Raw genomic sequence first — 17,651 nt, forward strand, 5'->3', positions numbered from 1 at the left:
GGTAAAGCTGCCCTGGCGTTCTGCGCTCGGAACCGCGCTGGGGGAAATCAAGAGGGTTCGGGGTTGTTCTCCCCGCCAAGTCACCGAACTTCCCTTTAGGGGACTCGCTTCCCTTCGGGGGGCTCTGCCCGCTCCTCCCCCAGCTTCCCCGGGGTGAGGAAAGATCTCTGGATGGGAAAGGGAGAGATGCTAAAATTGTCCAAAAATCCCTGTAACAGAAAGCTGGGTTTCTGGGGACAAGAGGGAGTCCCCACGGGGACAGGAAAGCAAGGCTTTATGCCATCATTTCACCGGTCTGTTGTTTTTTTTTCCAAAGATGGATCACTATCTAGGAGTTAAAATCCTCTTCTTGTACTTGGTGGGGTGTTGATCATACAAAGATRACACAGTTCAGCATTTCCACGTAACAAGCCCAGAACATTAAAACCATTCAAATTCAGTAGCTCTTGAATAGGTAACAGGCAATATTAAAATGTCTTTGCTCCTTCAGATCTCTCTGACAAAGGATTTGGGAACTGTCTCTTATCTCTTTCTCGCACCATTTTCCTACCTAGGTTGTGTTTTCTGTTTACAAGCCTGAAGATGGCTGCTGCTGCTTCCTGCAATGTGGAAGAAGATGAGAGCCTGAAGGGATGTGAACTCTATGTTCAGAAACACAACATCCAACAGATTTTAAAAGAATGCATTGTAAACCTCTGTATAGCAAAGCCRGACCGACCCATGAAGTTCCTCAGAGAGCACTTTGAGAAATTAGAAAAGGTCAGTGGTTTTCAGGTGACTTCATGCTTCCCATTTATAAAAAGAAAAAAGATTGTTTAAAGATTTTGAATGTTTTGGTACATTTTTCTCTTTCAAATTTTCTTTTCAAAATGTCATGCAGCTGTGAAAATGCAAACAGTTAAAAGAAAAAACAACCCTTCATTTGCAGATGTCTACTATAATATTGGCTATTGTTTAGATTTTTTTTTTACACACTGAGATTGTAATATCTCATCAAACTGCACTTGTTAAAATGATCTGAATGGATGTGAGTACACTTTGTATCCTCAACTTTCATCTYTTGGAAGAACCTGTCTGTGGGTGCAGAAGATGCTGTTCTCTGTTTATTCCAGTGTCAGGTGGTRGGGTTTTTGCTTCCCCTAAAATTGAACAAAATTTCAATTTTTCAACTTGCTAGGCAAACAGCAAGTTCCTAAAATCATTGAACAGTTTGRTGTTTAATTTCACTGCTCCTCCTGTCTGCAGTGCTTATCCCAGGATCCTCTGATGGGGTTAAGACCTCACTGACTGTGAGTGTAGAGAGAGGAAACATTTTAGAACATTCCCAGACAAATTCTTACTAAAACCTTTGTGTGTCWAAGAGCACACTATATGTTGTAGGCTTAAGAGATGAAGTTTTTGTAGTTCCTTCCTTCAAGAGTAAATAATACATAAGGCTGATATATTCCCAGTGATGTGAAACATTTAATATATCTCACTCTCTGCTTTTCAGGTACCTTTTTCTATAGGTGAGTATATGCCAAATTCGTGTTGTTTTAAAAAACATTTTGGTGGCAGCTCAGTAAGAATTCCTGGGACATCAGAGAGGGGTAGAAAGTACAAGATGATTTTTAATTGTAATATTTATTTTGGAAAAGAAACAGTCTGTTAATTCTATATATTCTAAACTTCTGACAGCCAAGACCCGTTCTGAGAGAATCAAAATTGTTGGATTTCCTTTATCGTGTTGTGAAATATTATCCATCATAACGTGTGGAATTTTGGACTTCCTGACAAGAAGGATAAACATCATCCTTGCAAAAAAAAAATCAAATACACTGTAGTATTATGGAATATGCTCTACAGCTAGAGGGATTTCTTGAGGAGCTGTGCAGGGAAAATTTGGCTTTATTGATGTTAACACAGTGCACAGAGCCCAGCCTTGAGAAATTACATCTTCTTTCACGAAATCTCCCATTATTTCCCAAAGAACAGGCAGATGCCAGTGTTCTGTGGGACATCAATCAGGATKCCAGCTCAGGAGCTGATGGGCATCACTTGTCTCAAAATGGAAGATGATTTAGGCATCAACTGCAGGGAATATTGTGCTTGCTGTGGGAGGACACAATCTTGGCATTGCTCTCTGGAGCAGCCTGGGGGCTGAATGCTSAGCCTGGAGGCTTTAGGCTGATTCTGGAGCTTTCCAGCACTRTAATCCTTGTTCCCACAACACTCTGACTTCCTCATTTCCCAACCAATTTCCTTGGGATGGATTGTACTGGGAAGGATTTTCTGCTGTAGAATAATATTTTGATTTTGTTGGTTGCGTGATAAGGGTTGAAGGAAGGTTTCTAAAGAGAGAGAAATCTTTCAGGAAGTTTTATCCTGTTTTTATACACTTGTCAAATACAGGTGGTTTGAAGAATCCTAATGGAATTGTGAATTTAATAATTGTTCATTAGATTTTTGTAATTATGCAATACTGACGTGGCACATTTGCTGTTAGCTCCTTTAATTTTGGTCCTGTGTAGGGAGAGAAGTGAAAATCTTTGGGTTTAAGCATGATTTTCTAAACAAAGTCATGCATTTTTTCCACCTTAGTATGGTAATTTGGTGTTATTTTCCAAACTCATTAGACAAACAACACATTCCACTGAAGAGAGCAGTAGAATAACAGTTTATCTGTCAAAAAAATCACGTGGGAAGTTTAGAGATGAAGTGTAGGATATTTTTCAAGCGGTTAAAAGATGAGCTTTTAGAAAACAAGTAGAGCTTGATCCACACCAATGTACTGGAGCTGCCTCAGAGGTGAATTTTTTAAAAAAGTGTATYTAATTTTGCTAATTYTTAACTCCATCTTATAAAATCAACYCATRAAAGCAAGATTTATTATGATWTGTGGGATCAGAGTGGGTGATAAATGCTTTTCACCTTCTGATGGCATCAAAGCTGGGTTCATTGCCTTTACCCTGCTCCTGACTGGAAATGGGGCAGGGTCCAACCCTGACCCCACAACACTCACTGGCCCCAGGTATATCACTCCTGACTCTGACAAAGCTCAGAACAGGTTTATTTTGGCAGGAATTGTTTCGAGCTCTGAGAGCAGAGCCAGGGAATGAGGAATTCTTGAGGGATTGGACTGGCTTGGGTTGGTGTTCAGCTCATGGCTGARCCACTCTGTCCAGCCTGGACATGGCCTGAGAGGGCTGTAAAGTGAGAACATCGATAAATACACAAGAATAAAGTGCTGGAGACTGAGGTTTGATGTTTGATGTTTGATTCTGAAGGAGTGCCAACATAAGAAATACTTACTCAATTCTTTCTAACTTTGCAGCTTATTTGTATCAAGTACAATATCAAAAACCTGCAAATAACCCCTAAAAGAACTGTGGGACAACTTTATTACACATTTTTCTGTTCACTTCATACTGGCAAGACCTGCTTGTCTTGAGTTGCCAGTAATTGCTGGGAACCAGCCTACATTTCCATATTCTGAATTTTCCAGGTCCCTTTTATGTGCTGTGACCTGCGGACTTCAGGATGACATCTACYCTGATCACATTAACAGTTACTTTGTAAAAATCTCTAGCATGCCCTTGAGCACAGGAAAGAGAGGTTTTAAAACCTGTGCTGTTTCCTTGGAACAATTTGTTTTACCTTTTCCTGTGACTGTGTAGATCATCTTGGTGGATGGAGTGAGGAAAACCTTTCCCTTAGGGACAGTGATTGGGTGTTTTTTGGAGTGGGGGAACAGATGTAGCTAAGAAACTCTGGAATTATTTTAACAGCTGTAATTAAGTCCTGTTTTTACTTGAGGACTAAAGAAGGCATTGCAGAAAAAAACAGGGTATTTTATCTCTGGTTCTGATGTTATGTGAAAAAGTTAATTACTGAGAAATTACAGGCAAAGCTTTGTATTTTTAGCCCTACCGAGACTGCAAAAATTTCATTAGTGTCAGGCTGTTTAGTGCCACGATTMTATGATCAAAGGTGGAGTTGTTTTGCCAGGCTAAGCTCAACCCTTCTGCTGCAAAGAATTGGAATAAAGGGTGGAACTAATTTAGAAAATGGCACAAAAGGAGAGGAAGCAGCAGCATGTGTTTGGGCATTGCTGCAGCCGTTTTCACCCATTTGTGAGTATTTCAGAGCAGGGCTGTTCTGGCTGAGCTGGGCTTTGCTGGCACCTTCTCCACCTGAGCTTTGTCCTGGCCCTTCTGCTGCGCTCAGCAAACGCTGCTTTGCCCTAATAAAATCCCTGTCTGTGGATCGGCGGTGTTCTCATGGATCCAGGATGATTCCGCGTGTCTTAAGGCTCCATCGGAAAGAGAATTTTAGGAAAAAAAATGAAAATCCGCGATAAATAACGCGATAAATAACGCGGGAGGCGTGGCGCCGCCTGGCGGCTCTGTGCGGAACTGCAGAACCGCGTCCGTGGGACCGACCCCGAAAAATGAGTGAAAAACCACAAATTCACCCACTCTCGGTAAAATACACCGTATTTTCTKATCAGAAAGAGTTTCAGAACCGAAAGTGTCGGAGCATCAAAATTTGAGCGCTAGGCTTTTCTTCTGCAGCGGTATTCTCTCCCAGATTTTTTTGTTTTTCTGTAGCAGTATTCTCTCCTAGTATTTATATTTTGTTGCAGAAAGGAAGCTTTCGATCAGTGATTTCTTCCAGAACCTGTCTAAACCGATGAAATTCATTCTTAAAAGTACAGGTAATTATTGTGCAAAGTAGAACTCACTCTGTTGAGATAAGCTGGGGAGAGGTTATGGATTAGAAGGAAAACCATTTGGAGTAAAAACCATAGAAAAAAATGCATTAATTAAGCAGTTTTATAAAGCCTAATAAGACAAATATTTCTGTGTGCTTCAAGGCTTGCAAAGCAGCTGAGTGGTGTCTCAGAGACATTGGTAGAACATGCAGGAACTTACCTGAGATGTTGATGGAAACACAGTAGTGGGAGCACCAGGTGCCCTTTTTGCCAGAGTGAGCCCCAGGCAGTGTTGTGAGCAGTGAGATTTCCTGCAAAAGGTAAAGGAAAAAGAGGTGAATTTTTAAAACCCCCTCAGGCAAACTTTCCTACACTCAGAAGGCTCAGGGAAGGATGGGCGATGAAGGAATAAGAGCAGGAAGACATTAAAAGCTTTTTTTCCTCAGAAATCAAATTAGTTATGAGCAAACCAAATGATCTTTTGAGCTTTTTGTGTGGAGCATGTTAGAGCTGAGCTCCCTGTTCAGTTTGTGTGCCTTCCCTGTCCCAAAGACAAACCCTCACCAAAATAGGGTGCAACAATGGGAATTCTGCCTGGAAGCGCCTTTATTTCACATCTCAAACTCTCCTGTTTTACTTACTCCACTTTTCTGTGGGCATGTGTCCTCTTACACAAGCTCTGCRTGCATAGATTTGTTGTTTGGCTGGATTTTAAGAGTCGGAAGTGTTGGCTGTGATTCTCTTTTGATTATATAAGCTTTGGAGTATCAAAAAATAGGGTCTGTGTTTTGTAACATAACCTCTTGCTTTGCTGTGAGGCTCGTGTGAGAAAGCTGTGATGGGCTGAGATACTGAAGATGATGGTGGGGGGCAAGACAAGAAGCATTTACAAATTTCAGGAGGTAAAATAATGGCAGCAAAGGGTCTGGGGAAGGTCAGCAGTGCAGCTGGACTGTCACCAGAGCAGGTGGATTTGGATTTTTGGCAGGAGAATGTTGCCTGGATTGGAAATTGGGAATGAGCTGAGATGGATGCATTAATAGCAATCAAAGTGGGGGTAACTGTGGAGTGGGTAAATACCTTAGCAAGATAATTCTTAGGGGATATTAAAGGTAATTCTTAGAAGTGCTGTAGGGGAAAAGGTAGCACGTGCCAGGGAACAGCAGTTGGGGTTGTGTGAATAACAACAAAAATTGTGTGATTTGTTACTTTGAGTCCTGCAGCATGGGAAATACTGTTCAGGTATTTATTTCAAGCAGCAATWGTGAATCAAATCCTGGTGTCAGAGGTTAATGGGAAGGGCAGTGCCAGTGATGGTGTGGGAAGAAACTGGAACAAGGCCAGAAAAATGGCATGAATGGATTTGTTGCAAACATCAATGGCAAAACAGATATTTATCATCCATTTTTCTTGCAGTCTTAGAGGTTGTGAGCTGGTGCTGGTTTTCTGAGCTTGGATAACTCACCTCCCCTGGCAGTGAGCCCAGTTGTGTGTTGGTGACCTGCCACTTGTCACTTGTGTCCTGCTGGGGCTCCCAGATGCTCCCTCCTSCACCCACTCCTGTCCCAGCTCTCAGTGGAAATCCTCCCTGCAAATTTCCTGTGGGACAGAGGCCAGGCAGGCCCTGGCATCCCTGTGGAAGGATTGTTGGTTTGTGGGGTGTGCAGAGAGCTCAGCATCTCTGTATTCTCCTTTGGGCAGCCTGCGGTGCTGCCAATCTGAGTTATCTGAAAAAAACAGAATTATGGGATTTTCCCAGAGCCCCACGTTCCATCCCTCAGCTTTCTGGGGTTTGAGGCAAGGCTTAAAGGAGTAAAATTCCCTTTGCCTCATCCGTGTCAGCCAAAGGAACGGGTAATCTGGTTCGTCTCTGTGCTTGGGAAATCCAGTYCAGTGTATGAATTGACAAAGTCTTGCAACTCTGACCTCCTTTCTTGAAGGTTTTCTGCACTGTTTCCTACTCCTGTTACTCTCTCTTCAGGGATTCCTCTTCCCATTTTATTCTCTATTCCACAAGCATGTAATTTGGAGAATAACCTCCCTGTTGGCCAGCTGGTGCTGGGCCAGCCATCATCTTTCAGAGTCCTCTGGAGCCTACCTTGGATCTYATTTGTTGGAAGGAGTCCCACTGACTGTAAATCCATTGTATGGCAGAAATTCTGGAGCAGGGAGCACCTTTGTTGTTTATGGTGATAACAAGCTTGCAAAGCAGAGCAAGATGAAGAAACTTATTTAATTTATCAGCATGTGACTTCTGCTAGGTTGTCTGTACAAGAGACAGCACAAACCAACTGAGGCATTAACATCTGTGATGTTGGAGGGTGAGCAAAAGAGGTTTGTTGTTTTGCTTTCTCAGCCTGGAGTTGCTGCAAAGATACTCCTGAAATTTATATACTTTTATACAGTTTTTTACAATTTATACTTTTTTTACAGTTTAAATATTCATTGTTTACCATGAAGTGTAAGAAAGAGTTGAGCAGGTTAAGTGTTGGATTGATGATACCTGTACACACATTGTGGTTRATGCTGCTCTCATTAAATTTGTAATTTTCTTTCAATTTGACAGTCGCAATGTGAAAGAAGGACAAACTGAGTGTACCCAGCAATTAGCTCCATGGCTAAAAGGTGTTTTCTTGTCTCTGTTTGCCTTGCAGGAGGAATGCAAGCAGATCCTGGCTCGGCAGAAATCCAGCTCTCAGTCRGATTCTCACGATGATGAGATTTCCCCTCCGCCCCCCAACCCGGTGGTGAAGGCACGGCGCAGGAGAGGAGGGGTCAGTGCAGAGGTGTACACCGAGGAGGATGCAGTGTCCTACGTCAGGAAGGTAATTTGCACCAGCTCTTTGMTTCTGAGATGCCCCAGACAATCAGGGGATTTGTGTTTTGTCTCTAATTTGGACTCCTGGGCCAGCCCTGGTGTGCTCAGGCTGGTGTGAGCATGGCCTGACCATCTCCACACTYGAGTTTTTTTGCTGTTTCCCTACCAGGGTCAGGAATTCTCACCTATTTTCTTGACACTCACTGTCTTCAGTGTCTTCTGAGTTTGTTCAGAACCTCACACTTCTGGGAAAAAGTTTTTCTATTGCTTCATCTTCTCTTTGTTTGGGGTTTTTTTTCCTCCCAAAAGTCAATTCTGCCTCAAGGTTTCTTGAACCTAAGTCATTTAGGTTTCCTAGACCACTCAGGCACGTATTTCCCAAATTGATTGGGTRCCACTTGAACTCACTGAATTTTGGAAGTCTGTTGACCATACTTGGGTAATTTTATGTGACCATTGTCATTGAAGAAATGCCAATCCCAAATCAGGTAATTTCTTCCCTAGGAGCTCTAATTTGGACTTCTCTCTTTAACCACCTTTTTCACAAAAATACCTAGCTATGTTACATCTTTGACATCTCTTAGTAACTGCAATTTTTTTTTTTTTTTAAACTGGCTAAAACTTTCAAARGTTATTAAAAGAGAGACATTACAATAGCATATGTCATGTTTGTTTAGGGAGCCAGGCTCAAAATGTATTTCATAAGGCTGACAGATGCTGCTAATGTGCTTTTGTGCACGCCTGGAGTAGCTTGAACTCAAAGAGCTTTTTCTTTATGGGAATGCATTTTGTCAGTCACTGTTTTTTGGCAGAATGCTTTTTGCCTTTGCAGTCAGATGTGCTTTTGTCATCTGCTTATGATACAACTTCACTGGCTGCTCTGGGGATTTCTGTCCCGAGAAAATAGGAATTAGGAGAGCCATTCATCCTAAAAACAAGTTTGTAAGAGTATTCTTGTGGTGGTTAAATAATTTGCAAGTGTATGAATTTTAACAGTGTTGTGGTCAAGCCATTCATGAACTCCCTGCACTGTTAAAAAAATAGTGTGATACTTCAAAAGCCACTTTAAAACATTTTTCTCTCTGTGCATTTTGCAATATCCCCCTAAAAAATCTCCATGAAGAGATCACATTTGTTTCTGCTTATTATGGGCTCCATCTGACTCTTCTGAAAATCAAAGGAAACATTCCTTCCCAACCCCCTGAGTAATTCTTTTATGTTTGCAGTGGAACCTGAAGTCAACTTTGTTTTCTTCATTTCTCRGCAGTGATGTCAGTGAGTCCTGACAGTAGCATGAGTAGGCAAGAACCAGAAGCAGCAATAAAGATCATATTCTGWGTGTTCTGTGGCTGGCCCTGTCATGATTTTAATTTCCTAGGAACTGACAGAGCTCAAATAATAATAATCTTTTGGTGGATGGTTTCTTGTAAAGCTACAGATGCTGCAAGGAATATGGAACCAGCACTGGGAGGATTTTTTGTCTTCTGCCATGAAATGAATCCCATGGACGTGTGCTGGTGACAGATTTCCAGAATACAGAAATAAAAGGAGACACTGAAAGGACAAATGATGAAACAAATTTAATTTAAAAGGGTGAAAAGCGAGGCAAAGATTGCATTAGATTATTGCAAACAGATGGAGTTTTAGATGGCAGTCAGGAAAAACTGCTGGCTGGAATTCAGGTGCTGGATAGAAACACATCTGGGTCATAAGCCAGGTTGAAGGATCCTTGAAAGGGTGAGCTATAGAATGAGCAGAGCTGGAGGCACTGAAATGAGCTGTGTCCCTGGAGAAAAAATCAAAAGAGATTCAGCTCTGTGATTTGAGCAAGCACATGGCGTGGCTCCATTCTGGGGAAGATCTCTGTGCAGGGTTAGTTCATCCTTGAACCAGAGAAAGCACCATTTGTCAACACATCTGACATAACACAGTGAACAGCTAACAGARCAGGAATCTTGCTCTAAAGAGGATTATCAGCTTGAAGGGAACAKTCAGTGATTAATTGGAAGAGTGATGGAAGAAATGGTCAAGTGGTTCTTCCCAGTATTTTATTCTGGTCAGATGTCTGGTTACACCTAAAGGATCTCCCCTGTGTTTTCTGTGTCCCTGCCCCAACAATTCCCTGCTGCAGATTTACTCCCTGGAGCTGGATATCTCAGTGGTTTCATTATTTACCCTTTTGGCTCATCAGCTGGGCTATTCTTARCAGAGCAAGGTTCAGGCCTGCAGTTCAGTTCAGTGCTCCTTTGATGGGGTGAAAACCAAGAATAAAACCCTGGCTGAATGCTTATTAACACTGAGAAATGTTAGCTGTAAGATTAGATTTGGTTTCATTCTGGTGCAAATACACACTTTGTACATGTGTGCTTCTCTAATTTGAGTAATCTGATGACTGCAGCAGTCAATACAAGAGCCAGAGTTTAACTTTAGATCTTCACAGAGCTGTGTTTCCCTGTGAATTAAATGTTGGTAGTTCYTTGAGACAATTGGTTCAAAGTTTTTTGAGACAATTGKTTCAAAGTTTTCCCCTTTGAGACATCCTCCTTTTGGCTGGATGGGTGGAACTTTGCTTTTCCAGGATGAGGGAAGGAAATTATCTACACATGAACACATGTGGTAACTTGAGTAACACAATTACACTATTTCCATCATAAAAAAAAATGTAAAAGGTGCCCCTTGTCACACCTTTATTGTGCAGTAATTGACAAACAGATGCTGATTTTCTGATTGGAGCAAGGTTTATTTAGCACTTAAAACTTTTGCTGTGTTTGATTCTGTTCTGTTACAAGTTACTACTTACTAGTTTTCTGAAACTAGTAAGGAAAATCACATTACTGAAGACAATGGGTATCTTTGACAGGTCATCATTTTGTTAGAAATTTCTTGTGCTTCTCATAATCTCAGAGTTTCTGGCTGGCATAAAAGACTTGGTAAGATTATCTGCAGATATCTTTCCTAGATAAAAAAATCAAAAGCCTAACTTTCCAAGGTGGAAATAYTCCTGAATTTCAACTTTTATTTTGACCAAATTAATGCACAACAGGACTTGTGACATCTCTCCAATTAACAAAGGAAGATTTCTTTCATTCTCAAATGCAAGTTGTTTTTATTTGCCATGAAGCCAAGGATTTTGACTCAAGTGGGCCTGTCAGGAGTTTGGYTCCTTATACCACAGCCAGTACTGAAAAGTGTGGTGAGATTGACACATTTTTACCTTTTTCCTAGAGAAACAYTGCTAATTYCCCAGTTTTAAAAGTAGCTYRCTTCTRGTATTKTTTGKAGGGAGGAGGAGGAATCTGAAATACATTTCCCTCAGTCCAAGTGATTTGAAAGGAGGCTGCACAGCTTCCAGTACCTGCTAATTATTGTATTTTATGGATATCCTTCTCCCCAGYCATCCCTGATCTGATATTTCCTTTCTTGGTGTCATTTTGAGAAGAAAAATTCTTACCCTCACATTATCAAAACTGTAATTTATTACCTTCTGARTGGCTTTATATTATAGCCTAATCCTGTCTCAGTGCCTGAAATTGCATTCTTTTTCTCAAATAGTGACATTTTCTCTAAATTTCACAGATTTTGAGGGATAAACCAGGCATGGAATTACCCTTCATTCCTTTCTCCACAGGTTATTCCAAAGGACTATAAAACCATGACTGCTCTGGCAAAGGCCATCTCCAAGAACGTGCTCTTTGCTCATCTTGACGACAATGAACGAAGGTACGAGGTGCTTTATGGTTTAAGGGAATCCATAACTTGGTGTGAGGACAAGAAATTAAATAAAATTTCATCTCAGGGTTCAGAAMTGCTCTCACTGATTCATTTGAGTGACATTAATTACACCCCCAAAGATGCTCATGGTGTTGTGACAGAGGGTAAAATCTCAGTGTAAAAAAGGGCAAAGAGCAGGTTAGAATGTGTTCAGACATATTTAATATTTTCAGAACAGATGGGCCTGATAAACTTTATTCCAGATTACTTAAGGAATTAGCTAAAGCAACCTCAGAAGYGTTTGTCATTAAGGAATTAGCTAAAGTAATCTCAGAAGCATTTGTCATTACTTTTGAAACTCAGGGAAGGCAGGTCAAGTGCTGAATGAGTGGGAAAGAAAAAATGTAATATCTGTAAAGAGATGAAAGAGAATGACAGGTAAATTATTTTGTTCTTGGAAAAAGTGAAACAAACAACTTATGTGTAAGCACCTGGAGGAGACCAAGGAGTTCAGCAACAGCCAGTGTGGCTTTTAAAAACTTGAAAATGTCTTTTTTGAACTGATAGCAAATTGTACATCTGGGGGAGGCACAAAGGAGACCAAACAGCTCAACTCCCAGTAATGTTTTTGACATGAATGTTTGTGATGGTTTTATAAAGAGTCGAGGGAATTGTGACTTCAGTGAAATCACCATGGAATCTGTGCAGAAGTGATGGAATTGCTGTACCAAATACCAAATTTCACTGGTCCATCATTCTRATGGAAAGGTGTATTGAAATCAATAATGATTTTCATCATTATTGCCATTGGTAGCCTYGCTGGGACAGACTGTGAGTGTGGAATTTTTAGCTGATGTGAAGATGGGAGTGGCTGCTAAAACAATGAGAGGCAAGGGTAGAATTCAGAATTATTCTGACAAATTGAAGGAATGCTCCAATAAAAGCAGGATGGATTGGCACTGAGTCAAGTGCAGAGCAGCATTCCTTAGGCAGGAAAAACACCTTTATAACCATAAGACAGTTTTAAACTTTTGGTAGTTCTTTAAAAAAAACTATGTGAAACTTATTGTGACTCATGTTCTGGATAATAGCCCCTAATGTCAAGATTTTTTTGAAAATACTGATGTTTTACTGGGGTAATTAAACAGGAAAGATTTCAGCTGCACACAGTGTCCAGTCTGGGCACTGCATTTTAAGGATAAACATTTGGAGGAAGTTCATGGAAGAGTGGTGGAACCATCACAGACCTAAATAACATCACTTCTGAAAAAGAASGGGATTGTGTGGCCTGCAGGAGAAAAGTTGGGGCAGAGGGATGCAATAATAACTTAAAGTTATGTGTGAATAATGGTATAAGTGGCTTCCAATGGCCGGGTAAGGCGAATTTCCTTGCTGAGCTTACCCATCCTGGTTCCCATATGATCTCATGATTCAAACCCAGATTCAGACCCATCCTGAAGGTCATTAAGGGTTTGCATCAATGATTTCCCCCCTCCTTTTGGTCAGTGCTGCCTGACAGCTTTGCCCACAGTGAGTTCTGAGCCGCCTCTCTGCTGATTTCTGTCCCTGCAAAGATAGAATTACACCCACAACTTGGCAGCCTTTTATTTCCTCTCCCACTCTTGGATATCCAGCAGATTAACGTCCTCTAAGGCCTCCTCGTTGTGAAATGGTGTGTAAAGTCAAAATTGGTGACAAGGGGCCATCAATTTTTAAAAAAAGTGACCTTTTTTTAACCTTTTCTGATTAATCTCTTCTAACCCAGCAGTGTAGCTACCAAGATTTTTTGTCATTCATCACGTAATGCTGGGATACAAGTACACCCACTTGGCTCTGCCGTGATGCTGAATAGTAAAGGGGAAGAAATTATTCATTTTTTCTCATGTGGGTAAAAATAAGAAGCAATTTTTCACCGTTTCACTGGCAGGATGTTGTGTCTCTGCTGGAGGGGGGCGGTGAGGAAGTTCAAAGGTGAGCTGCTGTGGGAATCATCACCCAGAGCTGATGATTGCCAAGGAGGAGATGGAAATAGGACTGAAATAGGGGAGAGAGCAGGGCTGGAACAGTGTCACTCTGCTCTCAGGATGTCACCARTGCCAGCCTGCTCTGCTGAGTCATGAGCCACAGCTGCCAGTCCCTCCTGACCACAAAAAAAAAGCAGAGAGATTCAATTAAATGTTCACCATATCTGCTGTGTCAGACTTGTTCATCAAGGAGTAAAGAGGGTAGATAAATATTTAGCTAATGCTGTAATTTTTTGGAAGTGTTTATTGGTAATGGACGGGCAGCTGTAAGGCTTGTAACAGCTTTCAGAATATTTTTGTGTATTTTATTACTTGCATTATTAATAAATTGGTTTCTTTGAACCAATGATGGTGTGAAATGGCTTTGAAAGCAAGAGCCAGAAAAATGGAATTTAATGCTTTTACTAAAACGCTGAGCTCTTCTAAGGGCACAAAAAAAGTACCAACAAATGAACTTGAAGACAAAACTTCTGTATTTTTTCCAGTGTTGCATTTACTCTTGCATGTTCCCTGCATGGCAAAGGTGGGAGAATAAAGGGCATTTTTAATATCTATGCCTGTTAGGACCAAGATGTAGTGATGAACATTGGCACTTTGCAGACCAAGTTCCTCAGCCTACTTTGCATTTCTCAATTTTCCCCCGTTGCTCCATGTCTTGCTCGTTTCTTTAAATTTTTCATGGCAGTGGGATATTTTTGAGTCCTACTTAAGAAATGCTGCTTTGGCTGTGAATCTTCAGCATATGTTCATGCCATTGCTCGCCCCTACCCTAATATTCTTACCTGTTGTATATTTACTGTAAATATATCTTATTTTCTCAGATTATTTCTTATATTTGTAATCATTTTACAACCTGGAGTTTTTTTAAGTGCTTACAGCTCCTTTGCAGCAAGGCATTGTCTTCAAATTCAGAAAAAACACTCTTCATCTGGGTCAGTCATGACTTGGGTTGGTTTTTTTTTTCAGCACAGGCATAATTTATCATGAGAAAAGTGGCTTTCCATAGCTAAAATGTGAATTTTAGTTTTTGTCCCGTTGGTCTCATATTAAAATCTTCTTGAAACTTCTGGTGATTAGCAGATTTCAAGGACATTATTACTGCTCTAAGCTTTATTCACTCCTGCATAATACCATGTTTTATGAAAGCCCTGGCTGCAGGCCAGCTGGAAAGCCTCATATATGTGGAAGAAACCTAAGAMGGCACCATTCAGGAGCAAGATATTTTAGCAACAGGATGCCACAGCCATGACATATTCACTACACATCCTGTGTTTTCCTTGCATTTGTAACTTAACTCTTTTGTTAAAAAACAAACATGGGTTTTTGTGATTTGTGTATGCCTTCAGTGTGCAGGAGAGTGCGAGAAAAATTCCCTTCCCGTGATCCTGCGTGGGTTTTTCTGTGTTGTGATGAACACAAGTTGGATGTTGAGGGGGAATATTTACTCTGACTGCCTTAGGTGTCCAAGTTTGGTGCTCAAAATGCTTRTTCAGACAGCTCAGGGTGTGGTTTCACCAGAGATTTGAGCTGAATTCTGAGCTGGTATCAAAAGAGGAAATAACCCAGTTGCTCTCATGGCCAGGTGAGCCAGAGCAGCTCTCTGAAAAGTGATCCTGGAGGTTATTTCCAATCAGAACAGACCCTTCTTCCCACCCTGGCTGCTGAAATACTTGGGAAAGTGGAAGGAAGGAGTGGGTTGGGCAGGAGGGGCCCAAATCAAACCAACTGATGGCAAAACTGCACCTTAATTTCCTTTACGAGTCACTGGACAAGGGCAGAGGATGGAAATAGATGTGTGGRTGCCTTTCATGAGCCTTGCCAAGAATGCCCAAGATGTTGAGCTRAACCACTTGGAACATAAGAGATGAAAGGAAAGAATAAAAGATGAGAGAGAAATGGCACAGCACAGTGGGGGCTGGAAGGATTTGCTGATCCAGAGCGTGGCTTCCTCGGGTTAAATTAGGATTTTTTTGGTGACCAGAATCAGACAGGATGCTTCACCCTCCTTTTTGGGAATGGCAAAAGAGAGAGGAGATGCAGCATGATGGCAGAAGCATCCAGTGAAGGTTTGYAAAKGCRKGAATGCYCCACCCRTGCTGGAATTTCAGGAGATTGTCAGCAGAGTTTGGGGGCAGAGGAGGTGGGAATGTGCAAATTATGCACACGGAACAGGTTTGGTACCAAAGAATCTGCTGCAAAACCTCTCTGTGGGATATTTTTTTCTGCTCATCAGTGGTTTTGGATGATTTCCCCGTCCTGTGAATTCTACTTGTAAACAACCAAAAAGAGGAAACTCAAATCAACCATGACAYGCTAAACAAAGCTTTTCTTCTTTGGGTAACACCAAGGTATTTTYCAGGTAATCTGCCTGGCAATCTAGCTTTTCTTCGTGCCTTTAGTGTCTCTTTTATGGCCTTGACTCCTCCCTGTATTTAAAAGTTTGTTCTTTAACTGTGAGTTGTTCCATTGACTTGCTGTGGATGTCTAAGGAACTATTCTCGTGTTTAAATGGAAGCACATTCAGTCTTGCTGAACCGGAGCTTGCCAATGAGGAATACTACTTAAACTASAAAAAAATTACAGATTTTGGAGACAAGAATCATCTGGCAGCAGAGATGGAAATGAAACCAGGTAGAATTGTCCAGCCAGTTTGGAAAATAAAYGATCCAATTCTCCGTTGAAGGATTAGCTGCGAATTTAGCACTGACTTTATTTTCCAGTCCATCCATCTCGTTTATCCCAGAATTATTGTCTTTAATTACCATTGTGGTGCCTGCAGGCAGCAGCCTTTAAATTAACCATGCAAAGTTGTGCTCTCAGCAGTCAGCAGGAGATTTTTATCTGCCTTGGTACCAATCCCCTGACTGTGCTTTTTGTGATGTCAGGATTTGGCCCCGGTGGGCAGGTTGCTCTCTGAAACAAAACTAAAAGCACACGCATTTCGGTATTTATGGGATATTTTTATCTCGAGGAACAAATAGTGTCAGTTCGTGGCTTTTTAGGGGTGGTGATTCACCCTCAGTGTTTTGTTAGACAGTTTATATTCTTCATCACAAATACTGGCGGCGCCATGCCTAATGGGGGTTATTTTTAATTTTGCTGGTTTACATAYGGGCAGTATGTCACCCATTCTGAAAAACGGAGTTAGAGCAGAGAAGTTATTTAAATAAATCCTTTTTAGATCTAGAAAAAAATAGCCTGAGGCAAATAGTGTTCATACGATCTCGTGAAACAATCTTGAGTCTAAACTTATCTCTCTATATAAAACAGAAAAATTACGACTACTGCTGCATTTAACAGGCCTTGTAAAATCTTTCTACCACCACAGTATATATGGCCGTGCCTTTATGAGTTTCTTTACACAACAATTATTTGGCAATAATAATACCTCGCTCAGTGCTAAGGCTGTCCAGAATTAAGCACAAAGGTTGAATAAAGGAACTTCCACTCTTCTCAGCAAATCTTTGCCTTTTGCATCGCAGCAGCTGGGACCAACGAGGGTTTATTTCAACTAAATCTCTTTAAAATGCTGTTTCCTTTTTCCTTTTTTCCCCAGAAGGGTTGGGATAAGCTGTCAGCAGCTCCTGCTCTCATGAGTTTCCTYTGGTGGAGGTTCTGCAGCCTTGGCCTGGAGGATCAGCTCCGTGGTTAAGTCGCTCAGTTATGCATTTAGAGGCTGTTCAAAGAGCTTAAAGGAATTGGATATTCCCACTGATTGATCCATAGTGGGAAAGGAATGTTGAACTCCTGCAAGGTTCTCTTAAAAATCCCCATTTTACAATGTGAATGGTCAGACCTGTGCATTTACATGATGGGGTAACACCGTGTTTGGAAAGGCAGAAAGTGACCTTCAAACAAAAAAAATATTCTGTAATACTTCAAGATTTAGAGTTTTTTTTGGTGTCTTTTTTATTTTATTTTATTTTTATTTTATTTTTTTTTCTATATAAAAAGAGAGAATTCAGCTCAACAACCAGATGAAGTTTCTCTGTCATTCCAATGCACTTAATGGGAATACCAAGTGTGAGTTATTTGACTGTTAGGCTGCTCACTCTCTTCCAATGAAAAAAACAAACCCTGACAAACCCAAACAATGATTCAGTTCTTGTTTTACAAGTTCCTTACTAAAGACTTTGACCTGAAGTACATCAGCATCTTGTGAGGTAACAGCTGGTCTATCATTGTCTTCGGGAAAAAGGAACAGTTGCTAAGATTTGGAGAAACAAAGATGGTCTTTGAATCAACTGGAACAGCTGTAAGAGACTGACACACCATGCACTGTCAGCTGCTAAATTCAGATATTCACACTGCCCAAATGGGATATTTTAACCCTTTCACCAGGTTCCTTTTCCTTCTGCTTTTCTCTTTTAAAGAAGGCAGGAAAAAGGGTTTTCAATTTGCCTTA

At 41.0% G+C, this 17,651-nt stretch overlaps 1 protein-coding gene across 1 annotated transcript in view; it reads left to right on the plus strand.

Annotated features, from left to right (window-relative positions):
• Positions 1–558: 558 nt before the first annotated feature.
• Positions 559–17,651, plus strand: part of PRKAR1B (protein kinase cAMP-dependent type I regulatory subunit beta) — an 83,161-nt gene continuing 66,068 nt past the window's right edge. Inside the window, exons 1-3 of the mRNA XM_057382233.1 lie at positions 559–759; positions 7,348–7,518; positions 11,140–11,231. Of these exons, the coding sequence (XP_057238216.1) occupies positions 583–759; positions 7,348–7,518; positions 11,140–11,231 (440 nt within the window). The 5' untranslated portion in view covers positions 559–582. The remainder of the gene's footprint in view (positions 760–7,347; positions 7,519–11,139; positions 11,232–17,651) is intronic.

The sequence above is a fragment of the Malurus melanocephalus genome, unplaced genomic scaffold, assembly GCF_030028575.1.
Source record: "Malurus melanocephalus ecotype Western Australia unplaced genomic scaffold, MMel_1.1 scaffold_557, whole genome shotgun sequence".
In the NCBI taxonomy this organism is placed as follows: domain Eukaryota; kingdom Metazoa; phylum Chordata; class Aves; order Passeriformes; family Maluridae; genus Malurus; species Malurus melanocephalus.